The 18,856-nt window shown below is 43.3% G+C and overlaps 2 protein-coding genes across 4 annotated transcripts in view; both read left to right on the forward strand.

Moving 5' to 3' along the window:
- SH3GL3 (SH3 domain containing GRB2 like 3, endophilin A3) overlaps positions 1 to 18,856 on the forward strand; it is a 164,947-nt gene that overhangs the window by 142,967 nt on the left and 3,124 nt on the right. For 2 of the 3 annotated variants that reach the window (XM_059056024.2, XM_067030030.1), the window contains exon 9: positions 6,276 to 6,944. The exons of the other annotated variant lie outside the window; for it this stretch is intronic. In XM_059056024.2, the coding sequence (XP_058912007.1) occupies positions 6,276 to 6,481 (206 nt within the window). In that variant the 3' untranslated portion in view covers positions 6,482 to 6,944. Of the gene's footprint in view, positions 1 to 6,275; positions 6,945 to 18,856 lie in introns of those variants that run through there. 3 annotated transcript variants of the gene reach the window in all.
- The window catches only part of ADAMTSL3 (ADAMTS like 3), a 468,377-nt gene that overhangs the window by 16,158 nt on the left and 433,363 nt on the right, over positions 1 to 18,856 (forward strand). The window lies entirely within an intron of this gene.

An 18,856-nucleotide genomic window follows, 5' to 3' on the forward strand; every position in this document is an offset into this window, starting at 1 on the left:
GTGCAGAGGCAGAAGACCCCCCCCCCCCAACCCCCACTGACCCGCCACCTCGCTCTTCCCTTTCCCCACGAGCTCCTTGACGCTCCCAGGCTCTGGTCAAAGGAAACCGAGGGAAGGAGGGCCATGAGTCTGGTGGTTTGCAACCTCCTTTGGAAATTGGAAACACCTGAGAAATTTTTAAAATTTCCCCCTTGTCTGGGTCCCATTGCCAGAGCTACTGATTTAATTGGTCTGGGGTCAGCCTGGGCAGTGGGCGTTTTAATGTGCCGCCAGGTTGAGAACCACTGCAGCAGGAAGGCAGTAGGTGGAAGACGCTCCTTATGCCAGCAGGGGGTTGGCTCTCACTCCCACGTGGGGTGGACAGCGTGCGCAGAAGTTTAGCAGTGGGGTGGCACCGGGGGGGGGGAACTGCCCCCAGAGAAAGGGGTGCTGCATGGTGAATCTGCTGCCACCTCCCAGCCCCTCCCCAGGACAAAGGGGCTTCTCATTTGACCAACCCAAATCTATCTTCTCTCTTTACTAGGATGGAAAAGACTTGGTGAGGAAGGAACACAATCTCTAGCAGAATTTGTTTCAACTCTCAGTTGAAGTCTGGACAGGGAGAGAAATAAGAATGTTTCATAATAATAGAAAAAGGGAATAGAAATGGAAAACATAGGATGGCAGAGGTTACACGTGTGCAGATATTTCAATCATGGGAAAGGATTAAGCCATCTTCTTAAAGGCCAAAACCCGTGAAACTGGCCTGGTCTGGCTCTGGGGTGCTGCCTCCCCTGCTTTGCAGACCTCACTTTGCTCGGGTGATGTAAAGAGGAACAAGTGTCTGCTATTGTGGGGTGCAGGCTTCCCTGGTCTCCACCTGGATGGCCTGTTCCATCCACTGGTGGTGGCCTCTGTCCATGTGGTGGCCTCATGTGGATACAGTGTGTGGTTTTCCTGGGGTGGGGTTCAGCCTCCTTTCACCTCCATCTTGACTGGGACAATCAGGTCTCCCTCTGAACTCACCGGTGGTCCTTGCCCTCCACCCCCTCTCCGAGGGGCATCACCTCACTTGGCCAGGGCAGCCCCTCAGCTCCTGCCCAGGCTCTCACCATTGGCTCCTCTGCATGGAACCATGGGAACCACTGGGGCCACATGTCCCTTTTAGGATCTGTAGGGAACTGGACTGGGGTGAGCATATGTCCTTCCCAGACACACTAAGCCACTATCATAAGCTATCCTAGAAAGCCCTCTGTCTTCAGAAATCCATAGGCCTAGATAATTAGGGGCATTTAATCAAGTCTTCAAGTTTGAATATTTTAGAGAATAGAGAAAAGAGTTTAATTTATTTTATAAATGCTCTTACACCAAAACATGACCAGAATATAAAAAGGAAGTAATTTCATTTTAAAATACAGAGGTAAAAATCTAAAATAGTAACAAACCCAGTCTACACGTAGGATAAATGTACAACACATAAACAAGTGTGGTTTCCTCAAGGCATGCAATGGTCATTCATTTAAAAATAATCTTGTAACATTAATCTTATTAATACTCAAAAAATATCATCCAGTTAAAGTCAAGATGAGGGTAACTCAATACATTGATACTAAAATTTACCTGGTTGAATGATTTTGTGGGAATAGGAAATTTTAAAATACAGGCATACCTTGTTTTATTGCGCTTTGCAGATACTGCATTCTTTACAAATTGAAGGTTTGTGGCAACCCTGTATCGAGCAAGTCTATGGACACCATTTTTCCAACAGTGTTTGCTCACTTTGTGTTTCTGTGTTACATTTGGGTAATTCTCACAATAATTCAAACTTTTTCATTATTATTGTATTTGTTTTGGTGATGTGTGATCTTTGATGTTATTGTAATTGTTTTTGGGGGGGGACACAAATTGTGCCCATATAAGGTGATGAACTTGAAAAACGTCTGTGTTCTGACTGCTCCACCAACCTGCCATTCCCCCATCTCTCTCCCTCTCCTCACCCTCCTTATTCCCCAAGACACAGCAATATTGAAGTTAGGCCAATTAATAACCCTACAATCATCTCTGAGTGTTCAAGTGAAAGGAAGTGTCGCACGTCTCATTTTAAATCAAAAGCTAGAATTGCTTAAGCTTAGTGAGGAAGGCATGTCGAAAGCCAGGATAGGTGAAAATCTAGGCCTCTTGCACCAAACAGGAGCCAAGATGTCAATGCAAAGGAAAAGTTCTTGAAGGAAATTAAAAGTGCTACTCCGGTGAACACCCAAATGATAAGAAAGTGAAACAGCTTTATTGCTGATATGGAGAAAGTTTCAGTGATCTGGATAGAAGATCAAACCAGCCACAACATTCCCTTAAGCCAAAGCCTAATCCAGAACAAGGTCCTAACTCTTTTCAGTTCTATGAAGGCTGAGGTGAGAAAGCTGCAGAAGGAAAGTCTGAAGCTAGCAGAAGTTGTTCATGAGGTTTAAGGAAAGAAGCTGCTCCCGTGATGTAAAAGTGCAAGGGGGGGCTTCCCTGGTGGCGCAGTGGTTGGGAGTCCGCCTGCCTATGCAGGAGACATGGGTTTGTGCCCTGGTCCGGGAGGATCCCACATGCCGTGGAGCGACTGGGCCCGTGAGCCATGGCCTCTGGGTCTGGAGCCTGTGCTCTGCAACGGGAGAGGCCACAACAGTGAGAGGCCCACATACCACAAAAAAAAAAAAAAAAAAAAAAAGTGCAAGGGGAAGCAGCAAGTGCTAATGTAGAAGCTGCAGCAGGTTATCCAGAAGATCAAGCTAAGATCATTAATGAAGGTGGTTACACTAAACAACAGATCTTCAATGTAGATGAAGTGGCCTTCTATTGGAAGGTGCCATCTAGGACTTTCATAGCTAGAGAGGAGAAGTCAATGCCTGGCTTCAAAGGACAGGTTGACTCTACTGGTAGGGGCTAATGCTGCTGGTGACTTTCAGTTGAAGCCAGAGCTCACTTACCATTCTGAAAATCTTAAATCCCTTCAGAATTATACTAAATCTACTCTGCCTGTGCTCTAGAAATGGAACAGCAAAGCCTGGATGACAGCACATCTGTTTACATGGTTGACTGAATATTTTAAGCCCACTGTTGAGACCTACTGCTCAGAATAAATGATTCCTTTCAAAATATTACTGTTCATTGACAATGCACCCAGTCACCCAGGAGCTCTGATGGAGATGTACAATGAGATCAGTGTTGTTTACATGCCTGCTAACACAACATCTATTCTGCAGCTCATGGATCAAGGAGTAATTTCAACTTTCAAGTCTTATTATTTAAGAATACATTTTGGAGCTTCCCTGGTGGCACAGTGGTTGAGAGCCCGCCTGCTGATGCAGGGGACATGGGTTCGTGCCCCGGTCTGGGAGGATCCCACATGCCGCGGGGCGGCTAGGCCTGTGAGCCATGGCCACTGAGCCTGCACATCTGGAGCCTGTGCTCTGCAACGGGAGAGGCCACAGCAGTGAGAGGCCTGCGTACCACAAAAAATAAAGAAAAAAAAAAGAACATTTTGTAAGACTACAGCTGCCACAGATAGAGATTCCTCTGATGGATCTGGGCAAAGTAAATCGAAAACCTTCTGGGAGGGATTCATCATTCTAGATGCCATTAAGAACATTCATGATTCATGGGAAGAGGTCAAAATACCAACATTATCAGAAGTTGCTTCCAATTCTCACGGATGACTTTGAGGGGTTCAAGACTTCAGAGGAGGAAGTAATTGTAGATGTGGTAGAAATAACAAGAAGACTAGAATTAGAAGTGGAGCCTGAAGATGTGACTGAATTGCTGCAATCTCATGATAAAACTTTAACAGATGAGGAGTTGCTTCTTATGAATGAGCAAAGAAAGTGGTTTCTGGTTTCTTCAGATGGAATCTACTCCCGATGAAGATACTGTGAAGACTGTTGAAATGACAATATAAGATTTAGAATATTATAAAACTTAGTTGATAAAGCAGCAGCAGAGTTTGAGAGGATTGACTCCAATTTTGACAGAAGTTCTACTGTGGGTAAAATGCTATCCAATAGAGTTGCCTGCTACAGAGAAATCATTTGTGAAAGGGAGAGTCAACTGATGCAGCAAACTTCACTGTTGCCTTATTTTAAGAAGTTGTCACAGCCTCCCAGCCTTCAGCAGCCACCACCCTGACCAGTCAGCAGCCACCAACATCGAGGCAAGACCCTCCACCAGCAAAAAGATTAGGACTCGCTGAAGGCTCAGATGATGGTTAGCATTTTTTAGCAATAAAGTATTTTTAAATTAAGGTATACACATTGCTTTTTTAGACAAAATGCTACTGCACACTTAACAGACTACAGTTTAGTATAAACATAACTTTTATATGCACTGGGAAACCAAAAAATTTGGGTGACTTGCTTTATTGAGATGTTTGCTTTATTGCGGAGGTCTGTAACCAAACCTGCAATATCTCCAATGTATGCCTGTAGAAGAGTAATAATGAGGAACGTGCTTTACTAATTACTAACCTTTACTTCAAAGCTACAATATTTAAAGTAGTGTTGGTACAGTTACTGAAATGGATCAGTGGAGCAAAGTAGAAGATCCTAAAATAGATCCAAGTGCACATGATAATTAAATATTTGTATGATATTGATAAAGATAAAAGTAGTATTTGAAATCAGTGGAGAAGAATGGGTTATTTAATAAATCGTGTTGCGATAACTGCTTAAACATTATTAAAAGCAAATAATACCTTTATTTGCAAAAATCCAAACGGGTTGAAAGAAAACATTTTCACATTAAAAATTAATTTAAAAAAATTACTCAGATAAATTTAGTTGAATATTCATATATAATTGTAGAAGGGAAACCATGAATGAAAAGTTTCATCAGTTTGACTGCTTATGTTGTGTAAAATTCCTGCATGTATGCCAAAACAAAACAGAAACCCCCATCCCTGCCCCATCACCAGTACACGCTCCAAAAACAAAATAAAAGAAAAAAAAGAAACAGATAATAAGCTGGGAATACTGCTTGTATCAAACATGACAGATATAAGGTTAATATTTATAGTATAAAAGTGTATAATATATTAGGGGTTCCTAGTACTTTTAAGACAAAAAGAATCATAGAAAAAAATACATTGATAGTAAATTTTGAAAGTCTTGGAAAAATCTATGTCTATGAACAGCCAATTTCCTTCTAGACATTTACCCTCAGGAATTAAATGTACATATTTGTAAATACACATACATTAGGATATTTTTCAAAGAGTTATCCATGAAAGCCAAGAGAAAACAAACAGGAAAATGAAAAGGAAGGAATGGAGAAGGAAAGAGAGAGAAAGAAAGAGGAAGGAAGGAAGAAAGAAAGAAGGAAGGAGGGAAGGATGGGAGGAAAGACCTTTAAATATCCTATAATAGGAGATCGGTTAAAGAAATTATGTTATACTGATAACAGTTGACAACTGGTCAGTAATTAAAAGTAACCTGGAAAGATGTTCACAGTAATATATATAGGAATTCTTTTATGAAAACAGCTATATGTAGATACATACACAAACATATTCATAAAGATATCTGGAAGCTTCTATGCCATAATGTTAATTTAACATTGGTTACCTCTTCATTAGTGGTTTACAGCTAACTTTTCTCAATTTTGCATGTCTTTTCTTTTTACCATGTTTAGTTTTAGTTTTGAAATGAAAAAGCAATTATTAAAAAAATATTATTCTGAGAACTTCTGGCTTAGTACAACAATCCCAAGACTGCAGGCTGGTCTGTAGAGATTCTCCTCATCCCTTTCCAGTCTCACACCCTGCCACGTTCCAGCTCCTGGTCACCAGCTCTAGGAAAATGTCCCTGACCACGCAGGCCTTTCCTGCTTCCTTCTTCTCTGAGCTATAGGTGATACAGTACCTCATCTTTGTTTTTTAAATGTTTCCCATGTGTTTTCCAGTCTCCAGAAAGAAACTATGAGCTCCCTGAGGGCAGGGGTTGGGCCTTGTAATTCTGCATCTCCCTTGGGCTCCAGGCAGAGCTGAGTAGCTGCTTCAAGGACAGGGGCTGGGCCTGAATTCTCTTTCTGGGAGAACTGATGAGAAAAGCCGCGGGCCCAGGAGGTCATCTGGGGCAGCTGGGAGAGCGGAGGAGGGCAGAGGCCACAAGTACAGCACCTGTGAGGTGGGTTGAGCCGGCCTTGTCCTGGCAAGGAAGTCAGGGGCCTGCTGTCGTGGTCTCTGCAACTCTCCACCTTTGCAATGCTCCCTGGGTGATCTGTCATGTTAACCTGTGCTTTTTGTCTCCATGTGGTGTGGACAGGTTCTCACATTCCCATGGACCAGCCCTGCTGTCGTGGTCTCTATGAGTTTGAGCCAGAAAACCAAGGAGAACTAGGATTTAAAGAAGGGGATATCATTACATTAACCAATCAGATAGACGAAAACTGGTATGAAGGAGTGCTCCATGGGGAATCTGGATTCTTCCCCATTAATTATGTGGAGGTGATTGTGCCTTTACCTCAGTAAATGTGTAACTCAAACTTTGGACGTACTTTCATAACGGAAATGAATTCACACCAGTGTTCTCTCAGTGTGGTGTTCTGTGGCATTCTTGCTCTTTGACCAGCTTAATGACTTTTGTATGTGTGTTCTCTTTATAATGTATTTTGTATCCATTTAATTTGTATAAATGATTTTCTTGTCTTAGCTACATGAAAATACCATTTTCTTTTTTTGCTGACTGTCCTAAAAGTCATTGGTTAAATAAACGTATGTGCTTCTTGTTGCTAAAAATAAATGGCACCCACTGCAGTTTTGTTAGTGAATTGCCCATATTCCTCAAGCTGTGATGGAATGCGACACTTGAAACTAAGAACTACTAAATATTTTGTTTCCTGACATTACTGATGGCATCCGGTCTTTTCCCTTCATGGTGTTTTAGCTGACTTGTGAATAGCCCAATAAACATGACACACTGTGTTGGCAAAAAGGCCTTGGTTATTCTTAATGTTGAATTGATTTTTAAGCACAGTCATGCACGGCTGCAAACTCCTCCTGTGCCCACTCTGACTCGGGGTCCAGCTTGAGACTTGTTTGGCCTGTGGGATTGTAGCAAACTGGATACAAACGGAAACTTGAAATAGCACTCAGCCTTCCCACCTGTGCTCTCGCACCTGCATCTTCACCAGGAGAACATGCCCAAGCTAGCCTACCGGAGAGAGACATGGACCAGAACTGAGTTACCCTAGCCAACCTCCAGACCTGTGGCCAAAGGTGAGGAAGCAGGGACACTAATCTACTACAGTTCTAAATACAAATAAGTACTAGATATTCTTAAATGGATCAAGTTTATTTATGTGGCTTCCTCTTCCTTGAGGATATGTTCTTCTGAGATTTCTCCATCCTTCAAACTAATGGACTCCTGGCAGGCACATCTTTCAATTCAATAGGTATTGCCCGGTGTATTTGACCCTTAGCATGGGCACTGCTTAGCTTCAAGCTGTGAAGTTGAAGCTAAGTTCCCATCCTCACTTTTGCCTACTCCTCATCTCTTGTTTTGCTACACAGGCAAATGGAGTGAGTCCCAGGAGACTCACCTGGTGTCTGTCCTTATGAGATCACGCATGGCCATGTGCATGGTCTAGGTCCCAGTGAATAACTGGGTTTTGTTCAAATCTCCCCTTGTGGGTACTGAGCAAGGCCAGCTTGAGATCTGGCCTTTGGGCGGCACCAAGGGTTGGTCTCAGTGGGCTGACAAGGGAAATGTGATCCTACTCAGTGTAAGTAAAAGTACAAAGAGCAGGAAGGGGGAATAAAAAGCCAAGTCTGTAAGAAATAACAAGAGATCAGCAAAACAGATCAAATACTAACCTCAAGGCCAAGTCCAGAGGGCCGAAATAGGAGCATTAGAGAGATGTCAGAACATAGAATCAAGGGAGTATTCGAGGGCATGTCCTAATGAAGTGTGTCCAGTAGAAAGGTGCATGGGGAATTATCTGCCTGGAAGAGGCCCCCAAACTCACGCCAAGATCCATTGACATAAAGGTTCTTCTCTGCCTCAGAGGTAAACCGTGGGGAGGGGGCTAAGAATCAAAGTGGATGTTATGGCTCCTTTAGGAAAACTTGTTCCAGTTCCTGGGATTGTCCTGGGACCAGGGGTTCTTGGGGACATTCCTTTGGACTTGGAGTAATTCAGGCTTAAAGTGTTCCTCTCAGGAGCCACTTTCATTTTCCACCCCACGAGCAGGAAGAATCGGTTATGTTAACCTCCATGGAGGTGGAAGAAAGACCACCTTCCTGGGACAGCTGTGTCATTTGCTTTACGTGCATTTTCTAGTTTAATCTTCATGAAAAATACTAAGGCAGGTTTCAGTGTTCCTATTTTCAGGTGAAGAAATTGGGACTTAGCGAAGGCAAGTGACTTGCTGAATGAATATCACAGAGCTCAACTCTGAAGGCCGTGCTATTTCTGTACCTGTCAGATTGATCTTTTAGCGTGTCTGCCCCACATATAACTTCTACTTTACCCACTGTGGAGGGACCCATCAGCCACCCCGAACATTGTGACCCTATCCACTGGCCACAGTTGATTGGACCAGGGATGTGCATACACTGTTTCTTTTTCAGTAGTGATAACTAGAAACCATTTGCTACAGATTAGGTGGTCAATGTCTTAGTCCAAGGCCCCACCTTTGTTAATGTCTCTGGGAATGTGGCTACCCTGGCAACTAGAATCTCTCTTCTTTAGTGCACAGCACTGTAAGTCTAAGCCCCCTTGGTGCCTCCCATGGGCCAGAGCCTGATGATAACTAATAATGCTGAGCAGCTTCTCACATGCTTATTGGGCACGTGTGTATCTTCTTTGGTGAAGCATCTCTTCAAATCTTTTGACCATTTAATTAAATTAATTAATTAATTTATTTTTTGGCCACACCACGCAGCATGTGGGATCTTAGTTCCCCGACCAGGGATCCAGCCTGCACCCCCTGCAGTGGAAGCGTGGAGTCTTAACCACTAGACCACCAGGGAACTCCATCTTTTGACCATTTAATGTTGCTTATTATTAATGTGTGAGAATTCTTTATATATTCTGTATATGTCTATATGTCTATATTTATATTAGTATGTTGTCCTTAGAGTATCTTAATGTTGTTTGGTCTCAGTTGTAGAACCTCTGATAAGCTATGTCAGACAACATCGTTGGACATAATTTCAGGTGGGAAATAGAATATATAGTAAACTTTAATATTGGTGGCTGGAGTGGATTGATTAATGGCCTCCAAAAAGATATGTCCCAATCATAACCTACAGTACCTGAAAATGTGAATTTGGAAATCAGGTCTTTGCAGATGGGGTGTTAAGATGAGATCATCCTGGATTAGGGTGGGCCCTAAATCCAATAACTTGTGCCTTTATAAAAGAAAGCAGAGGAAGATTTGTCACAGAGCCATACACAGGGCAGAAGGCCATGGGGAAAGCATGGGAAAGCTTCCATGGGAAAAGCAGAGAAAGATTGGAGTGATGTTCCCAGAAGCCAAGGAAGAGGCGAGGAAGGATTCTCCCCTAGAGCCTTCAGGTGGAGCACGGACTTGCTGACACCTTTATTTTGGACGTCTGGGCTCCAGAATGGTGAGAGAACTAGTTTCTGTTGCTTTAAGTCACCCAGTTGTAGTCATTTGTTACGACGGCCCTAGGAAACTAATACAGTGGTGTTCATTTAGTTATTATACAGTTTCAACTCATTTCAGAGCTTTCTAGGGGCAAAATCCACCCTGTCAATGAGGACACCCAAAAATGTAGTAGTTGGTAAGGCAGAAGGAGCCTCATGAAGGTGGGAAATGTCTTCTTCCAGTTGGCCTTAGGCTTAATGACTAAGCCCAAGAGATTAATGGAAGAAAAATCCAAAGAGTGCTGGGGTATGTGTGGTGGACACTTCTTCTCCACTTGGGATGCCTCCTCCATATAGACGCAGCTCTTTTCGTATGACTTTCTTTCCCTCTTTACACCCTCTAGCTCATGAGCCCTGGGTCCAGGGGGAACTTAATCTGACTGATGAGTTTAGAAAGAAGAACTGAGCAAATGTAGCTCAGCCCCTCCCTCCCCTTCTCGGGAGCTGCTCATCAGTGGAGAGCACCCGGAAAGCTCAGGAATATAGGCGATGTGTGGTGTTCCTACACTTTGTTATTATTGCTCCACTGGTTCAAGGTTTGGACAGAGGAGTTCCGTTTCTTGGTTCCCCTTGAACACCAAAACTTACTATACTTTTCATCTCAGTGAAGTTTATTATCTTACCATTTTATCCCATTTTAGTCTACATATATTTATTTGATCTATATGTATATATTTATAACTGTCAGTGTGAAGCCACAGGAGTGGTAATAGCTGAGAGCCCACAACGAGAGGACGCGGGGCTGCCTTGCTCTCAGCTATACTGCCTCTGCGTCTTGGCTCTCCCAATGCATCTGGATGCAGCTCAGAAAATGACCGTTCTTTAAAGGCTTTTGTGACTCTTGAGATTCCAAAGATGGAGGGGTTAGTGCTTCCCAGAACCTTCACCAGAAAGGTGGCACATCTTGTATACATTAAACTGATCATTCTAAAAACCATAGTCTCTGGTTTACATAGCCAGGAGGAAGCCAGAGGAGGAGGCTAGTAAGAGGCAGCCAGGAGGGTACCACACAGGAAGATACACCTACAGAGGTACCATTCCTCACGTGGTAAAGAATCAGGTGATGCTGAGTCTCCCACAAGATACCCATGGTCTCCTTAGCTTCCTGGCAGGGTGAACGGAGGACATTCACGGTGCACAGCTCTCTTCCTTCATCACGAGGGCCATTGTCGCCAGAGCAATGGCTACTAGTATATCTCATTAACCCTCTGAGTTTCAGTTATGGGGATAATTCCCTTCCTCAGTTTCCAGCATTCATATAGAATTTTATATAATATCCATTTAGTGATTTCAGTGGGGAATGGGTAGAATGAGTGAAACATTTGAGTTCAAATCACCTTGGATCAGAAGTCTCTACCTGACCTGACATTTCATGTCAATATCAGGGTTTTTTTTTTTTGAAAGGAAAAATCCTTCTCCATTTTCTTTATTTATGCTTTGCAGAACACTAGTCATTTTGTTCTCCATCTTCCTGACACCATACATGAATTTGGGGATACTTGTTTCATGGAGTTTTTTTGGTTTCTTTCTTGGTTTTTAAAACCAACAATAAAAATACACTGCTCTGGCACATATTTAATGAAATAGCATTTAGCAATTTCATGGGAAAGGCTGAATAAGTCCCTCTCTTGCTTTGATGGTAAACCAGAGACCCAGGCTTGGATTGAATGTCAAACTCGCCTTGGGGGATTCAGGGGTGGGTGTGTCTTTCAGGCGGAAGTTCACAATGAAAGAGCAAAAGAACAGGCCAGAGCTACTGAACCATAAGAACAAATGGTGAAGATAAAGGCAGAAATCAAAAGTGGCTCCCAGTGATTGCTCCTTGGTTTTGGTTTTTTGAGAAAAAGAAATAAACTTGTGATATTTTCACTGTTTAGGAGAAATCATAGACATACTACATGCACATTAGGGAACATTTAGAAATTCCTTTCCTGATGAACAGATGTATGGATAGATGGTGAATGAGCTAGCTAGCTGCCTGTTTCCACCCACACTGTCAACCTCCATGGCTTCAAGTATCAACCATATGCTAAGGAGTCACAAATCTAAATCTCCTGCCCAGGTTGTCTTCCTGATTCTAGACCCAGAGACATTTCCAGCTCAAAATGTTCCAGGTGAAGCCATCATCTCTGTACTGCCTCTCTCCAGCCAATATACTCCTCTTCCTCTTACGTTCCCAATGTCCATGAATGACACTGCCATCACCCATGGCCCATGGCAGGAATCAGGGTATCAGCCTTGACTGTCTCTCCTCTCTGCTCTTTAAGTCATTCACCAAGTCTTAACAATTCTACGTCTCTTAACAACTGTATCAAATCTATTTTCTTCTATTTCCACTACTACTTGTACCAGGTTAGGCCATCATGAGCTCTTGCTTGGATTATTAAAAATACAGCCAGACAAAACATTCTCTGACATAAATCATACCAATGTTTTCTTAGGTCAGTCTCCCAAGGCAATAGAAATAAAAGCAAAAAAACACAAATGGGACCTAATCAAACTTACAAACTTTTGCACAGCAAAGGAAACCATAAACAAAAAGAAAAGACAGTCTACAGAATGGGAGAAAATACTTGCAAATGATGTGACTGACAAGGGCTTAATTTCCAAAATATACAAACAGCTCATACAACTCAACAACAAAAAAGAAAACCCAATCAAAAAATGTGCAGAAGACCTAAATAGACATTTCTCCACAGAAGACATACAGATGGCCAATAGGCACATGAAAAGATGCTCAACATCGCTAATTATTAGAGAAATGCAAATCAAAACTACAATGAGGGGCTTCCCTGGTGGCGCAGTGGTTGAGAATCCGCCTGCCGATGCAGGAGACACGGGTTCGTGCCCTGGTCCGGGAAGATCCCACATGCCGCGGAGCAACTAAGCCCGTGAGCCATGGCCGCTAGGCCTGCGTGTCCGGAGCCTGTGCTCCGCAACAGGAGAGGCCACAACAGTGAGAGGCCCGCATACCGCAAAAAAAAAAAAAACTACAATGAGGTACCACCTCACACTGGTCAGAATGGCCAACATTAAAAAGTCTACAAATAACAAATGCTGGAGAGGGTGTGGAGAAAAAGGAACCCTCTTACACTGTTGGTGGGAATGTAAGTTGGTGCAGCCGTTGTGGAAAACAGTATCTCATTGTGGAAAACAGTATCTCATTTGCTCCTTCAGGCAGGGCTGTATCTTACCACACCGTTGTATTCCCAGGACCTAGAACATAATCTGGCAAAAATAGATTGTCAATTAATATATATTGCATTTTGCTGCGTTGAACTGAATTGTTCTCTAAGCCTAAAGCTGACTGGACATAGATGGTGGCATCTGAAGGAATTTGGTTCTTCACACTGATCCATAGAACATTTTTTGCCTGAGTCTTGGTAAAGAAGGGATAAAAATGCTTAATGGGCTATCCAAACTCTCCCAAAGTTAAGTGTGTTTTGCAAAACTTAATACATAGAAATGTTTTTATTGAACTCATATTTGAAAAAAGACTTTTCAAGTATTTCTTTGTGGTGTTTCCAACCCAAATATTGCCAATCTGACAGAGTAAGGGACACGTAGGGAAGTAGACTAAACAAGTGGGTCTCATTTTGTGGTGCAGGGTGAGTGACATGCGATGCAGCATGGGAGAAAATGCTTTTGTGCACAACTCTTCTTGACGACTTGTAAGAAAACCGATATCACATTTTCAAACAAAAAAGTGTACAGAGTACTTTGCACTCTGTTATTTTTGCTAAAATTGATCAATTCTGGAAAAAAACCTTGGACTCCTAGAGTTGTCAGAGATGATGTGCTAGGTGTGAATTTTTCAGGAAGCTAAGGGTGAATCATTAAAGGAATGTGTGGTGCCTGCTTTTGTTTTCCTTTTCTTAGAATTTAACCCTTTGGTGAGTGAATATTTTTCTAAAATGTAGCCTGTACTTCCATACATCCATCAACAGAAGCTAAGGAACAAGTGAATTCAGAGATAACCTGGGTTCATGAACATGAACACAGCCCTGTACAATGATACTGTGATACTCTCAGGCCCCACCAAGATGAACAAAACTGTACCAGACTTATGGTGTCTTTTATTTCTTTTGTGCCTTTTACAGTTTTTCTGTAGCACCTTTATGCTGTTAGTATCCCTTTTCTCTGGAGGTATTCTGTCCCTTTCTAATTATAGCCTCTAATTTAGCCTTGAAAACTAGATGACAAACATGTGAGAACTGTATGCAAAGAAAGAATCAATAGTCTCAAATGAGACATAAGTATTTGCTTATATGCAATATGCTTAAATCTGATGTCAGTTGGATGCTCAGAGGCCTTTTTTGTTCTGGTTGTGGGGAAATGAGGAGAGACTTCCAGAGCTGGGTTCTAGATTAGGAAGATGTTTCTATGTTATACAAGCAAAGTATAGAAACAATCTCAGAAGTTAAAGTGGAAGGACCTCTTAGAACTTTCTAATTTTTATATTTCACAAAATAATGGAGAAAAGTGATGCTCAGAGAGGTGAAGTGACTTACCTGGAGTCCCCCAATGTGTGGCCAAGCCTGGACAGGTAGCACATTTCCTGACCACAGCTCCAGTGTTCTCCACACTGGCCTTGTGCCTCTGAGGGGAAGAAGATAAGGTTCTTGTCAAGCGTAAAGGGGATGAATTCAAAGGCATTAGTAAATCCACTCTTCCTAGAGTACCTGTGGTTTTCTCATGTTCCGTGGTAGAGTCTATGTGCACATATATGTCTGTGTATATGTACAGGTTTATCAGAGTATGAGATGCACATAAAACTAAGGTCAGCACCTTCCTAGCCCTGGAGACCACGTGAAAATCAGCCTTGGTTCTGGGGCCTGGGCAGTTTTCTGGCCCTGAGAAGGGTCAACAAATCCCAACTCTATTCCTTTGCAGCACTTTGGGGGACTATAGCTTTCCCTTGACCAATCCTAAAGATTTGGAACTTTCTAGAAAGAGTCTAACACCACCTCACCCTCCTGACAGAGATTTTGACTGGCTCAGACCTCCAGTGCTGCAGCAGTCCTAATTCCTAAGACTCCTGACTTGAAATGATGGATCTGGCACCTCTAAGAAGGCGTGAAATCACGGATCTGGCATGATCTGATCCCCAGCTCCTTGGGGATCTGGGTGCAGGATGAGAGGAAAAGCCAGGAAGGGGGATGTGCCAAAGCACACAGAGCCCCTCACCAAGTAGAACCACTCCTGTCACACCTCCTCCCAGGGGCTTTTTTTTTTTTTTTTTTGCTTATGAGGCAGAAGCCTTGAACACGTTTTATAAAACAAATTTTTGTTCCAAAGAAGTACTCTGGACAGGCAGAAAACTATCACCACTGGCTGAGTCTGTTTCCCATGTGGGGCGGGGCACATCTGAGAAGCCAGTCGTGGTAGATGCTGTTGGTGCCGGAGCCCTGTCCAGACCCTCGTTATTGACAAGTACACCCATCTCCCAGCTTATGTGAGTGTGGCAGCCCAGGACTTACACCTGAGACCTGCTCTGGAGCATTGCCTTTGGCTTATAAGAGCTGCTTAGGAGGTTCCACCGCCACCCAGCTCCAGTGGAAGCAATGACTGTCACGTGCATACAACCCAGTCCTGTTGCCTGGAGACAGGGCAACTCTATGGTGTAGCTTCAGCTCCAGGATCCCTGAGGATCACGAGAGAGCTAGACCTTCCCTGGGGCACGGGCTTGCTCTGCTCTCCGCCCTTCCCTATCCTGCATCCCTTGCTCCCTTACAGATCTTTCCTGTGAGAGCACTCCCTCTGCAATCTCGCACCCCTAAGACACCATGCTCACCTGACGTTTCCCCTGATGCATCCTTCGTTCCTACTTCAGTCAGCTCTACCTTCTATAGGATTTGCCTACAAGGTCTCCTTTTCTCCAAGCCTCCGACACAGTCTTCTTGAGTGTGCTTTTCAAGTCCATCTCATGAGTTCTGCAACCAGAAAGAGTAATTCTGTATCAAGAACAAATTCAGGCCCAAGCCCTGAAGGGATGTCACCTCTCTCTTAGGGTAAAATACACACATACCCCAACAGAAGCATCAGAAGTTCACTAGTAGGAACTTCCCTGGTTCTGTCTGTCTCTCTCATACAAATGTTGCATTGTTGTGCTTGTCTGGTTTCAGTCAGTAGGCCATGCAGGGAGTAGGGGTAGGAAACTCTGAGACAGATAAGGGAAATGGGGAACTCAAGAAGATGGATTTTAGGGAGGAAATGGAACTTGGTTTCTTAGACCTCTCAGGATTGAAATGCACTGCCTTTGTCCCCAGGCGGTGGGGTTCTCATGGGGGGAGGTAGTCCAGGAGGTAGGCAGGGAAGGATCTGAGCCCCGTCTCCCATCGGAGATAGATCGGTTGGGCAGCCACACCCAGTGGCCTGATCAGACAGATTTGGCTTTTTGGAGGTTCGTTCTCTTCTGTTCTTCCCACTCCCCAATCTTCCCCCACCTCCATGCCTTTGGCAATGTCTTGTTTAAATATTTGGGCAGGCTTCAGGGAAGAGAGGAGAGTGGGTGCGAATGACTGAGGGATGGCTCTGTGTCTCCACTTGGGCAGGGTGATGGAGAGCCCTTTGGCGTAGTTAGATGGTGAATCTGAGGACTGCATGTGTGAGGTCCAGCCCACACGTAGAGGAGTTTGTGATCCTAACTCACAGTGCCTTAGCCACACACGTAGGACTGACTGCAAGACCTGCTAGGGTGAACAGGAAGGCAGAACTTCCAGCAGGGAACTGGTCATGTTTTCCCTTCTGCTTTTCACTCCCGACCAAACTGTTCCTTGAGGGGGCTGGCCTGATACTCAACGGCACTTGTGGGAGAGCAAAAGCCTCAGCCCTGGCCTCCCAACTTGATGTGGTCACTCCCTAGAGGCTCCAGAATCCAAAGGGAAAATGATGTCTTAATTTTTTTCAACATCTTTATTGGAGTATAACTGTTTTACAATGGTGGGTTAGTCTCTGCTTTACAACAAAGTGAATCAGTTATACATATACATATGTTCCCATATCTCTTCCCTCTTGCGTCTCCCTCCCTCCCACCCTCCCTATCCCACCCCTCTAGGTGGTCACAAAGCACCGAGCTGATCTCCCTGTGCTATGCAGCTGCTTCCCACTAGCTATCTAATTTACATTTGGTAGTGTGTATATGTCCATGCCACTCTCCCACTTCCTCACAGCTTACCCTTCCCCCTCCCCATATCCTCAAGTCCATGCTCTAGTAGGTCTGTGTTTTATTCCCGTCCTACCCCTAGTCTCTTCATGACATTTTTTTCCTTAGATTCCATACATATGTGTTAGCATATGGTATTTGTTTTTCTCCTTCTGACTTACTTCACTCTGTATGACCAACTCCAGGTCCATCCACCTCACTACAAATAACTCAGTTTCATTTCTTTTTATGGCTGAGTAATATTCCATTGTATATATGTGCCACATCTTCTTTATCCATTCATCTGTTGATGGACACTTAGGTTGCTTCCATGTCCTGGCTATTGTAAATAGAGCTTCAATGAACATTGTGGTACATGACTTTTTGAATTATGGTTTTCTCAGGGTATATGCCTACTAGTGGGATTGCAGGGTCATATGGTAGTTCTATTTGTAGTTTTTTAAGGAACCTCCATACTGTTCTCCATAGTGGCTGTATCAATTTACATTCCCACCAGCAGTGCAAGAGTGTTCCCTTTTCTCCACACCCTCTCCAGCATTTATTGTTTCTAGAGTTTTTGATGATGGCCATTCTGACCGGTGTGAGATAATATCTCTTTGTAGTTTTGATTTGCATTTCTCTAATGATTAATGATGTTGAGCATTCTTTCATGTGTTTGTTGGCAATCTGTATATCTTCTTTGGAGAAATGTTTATTTAGTTATTCTGCCCATTTTTGGATTGGGTTGTTTTATTTTTTGTTATTGAGCTGCATGAGTTGCTTATAAATTTTGGAGATTAATCCTTTGTCAGTTGCTTCATTTGCAAATATTTTCTCCCATTCTGAGGGTTGTCTTTTGGTCTTGTTTATGGTATCCTTTGCTGTGCAAAAGCTTTTAAGTTTCATTAAATGAGACAGGAGCCACTAATACTTTAGAGCAGAGCAGCTCAGATGTTTCCAACACCCTCACCAGCCCCCACTCCAGAGGCCTTCTCAGTGCCTTCCTGGGTCACAGGAAGTGCAGGGCTGCCACTGCACAAGCATGTCTCTTTGAATTCTCCATTTCATCTTGAATATGCATGTAATTTTTGCAATGGACTCCATGTGGGAATGTGAGTGACGTGAGAAACGGTATAGTCTAGTTGCTTAGAACATGCAGTGTTTAAATCTTTCTACATCAGTCTCATTTGTAAAGTGGAATGAAAGTTATACCTACCCCATAGGCTGGTGTGACGACTGAGTTAATACAAGCAAAGTACCTGGAATGGTACCTGGTGCCTTGTAAGTGTTTGGAAATGTTAACATCATTATTCCTCTACCCTACCCTGATAGGAGAAGCACAAAGTCAATCCTCATTATTTGCAGATTCCATATTTGTGAACTTGCCTATTTGCTAAAATTTATTTGCAGCCCTCAAATCAATGCTTGCAGCACTTTCATGGTCCTCTGATGAGGGGTGAACATTTTGAGTTGCCTGATATGCATTTTCCCAGCTAAGGTCCATCAAGGCCATGTTCTGCCTTCTTGTTTCAGCTCTCATACTGTAAACAAGTACCCTTTGAGGGCCTAATCAGTGCCACTTTTCACATTTTGGTCTTTTCTCTTGGTGATTCTTCTGTTTAAAATGGCCCTCCGGAGCAGTGCTGAAGTGCTGTCTAGTGCCCCTAAGCAGAAGAAGGCTGTGATGTGCCCTGTGGAGAAAATCCTTGTGTTAGATAACATACCCGTGTTAGATAAACTTCATTCAGGCACGCGTTGTGGGTTCAGTGTTAATGAATCAATATATATTAAGTAAGATGTCTTTATAAGGAGAAACACACATATTTATTGATTGGTTCACGAGAATATAGTGACCAGAGTCTGGCAGGAATCTAACCCTGTATCTTCCCCAGGAACAATGGTCTGGTATTCCCAAATTCACTATAAAGTTCCCTTTACTTTATAAGAACATAACTGATATGGTGAATAAGGAGAATCGACTGTACATGGGTGCATTTTTTCTGGTTTAGCCCAGCCCCCCACTCCCCCCAGTGACTAGTCTCCCCACGGCCGCCTGCTCCTCTGCCTCCTTCATACTGAATGTCCTCTG

Source organism: Kogia breviceps, chromosome 3 (assembly GCF_026419965.1).
Source record: "Kogia breviceps isolate mKogBre1 chromosome 3, mKogBre1 haplotype 1, whole genome shotgun sequence".
Taxonomy (NCBI): domain Eukaryota; kingdom Metazoa; phylum Chordata; class Mammalia; order Artiodactyla; family Physeteridae; genus Kogia; species Kogia breviceps.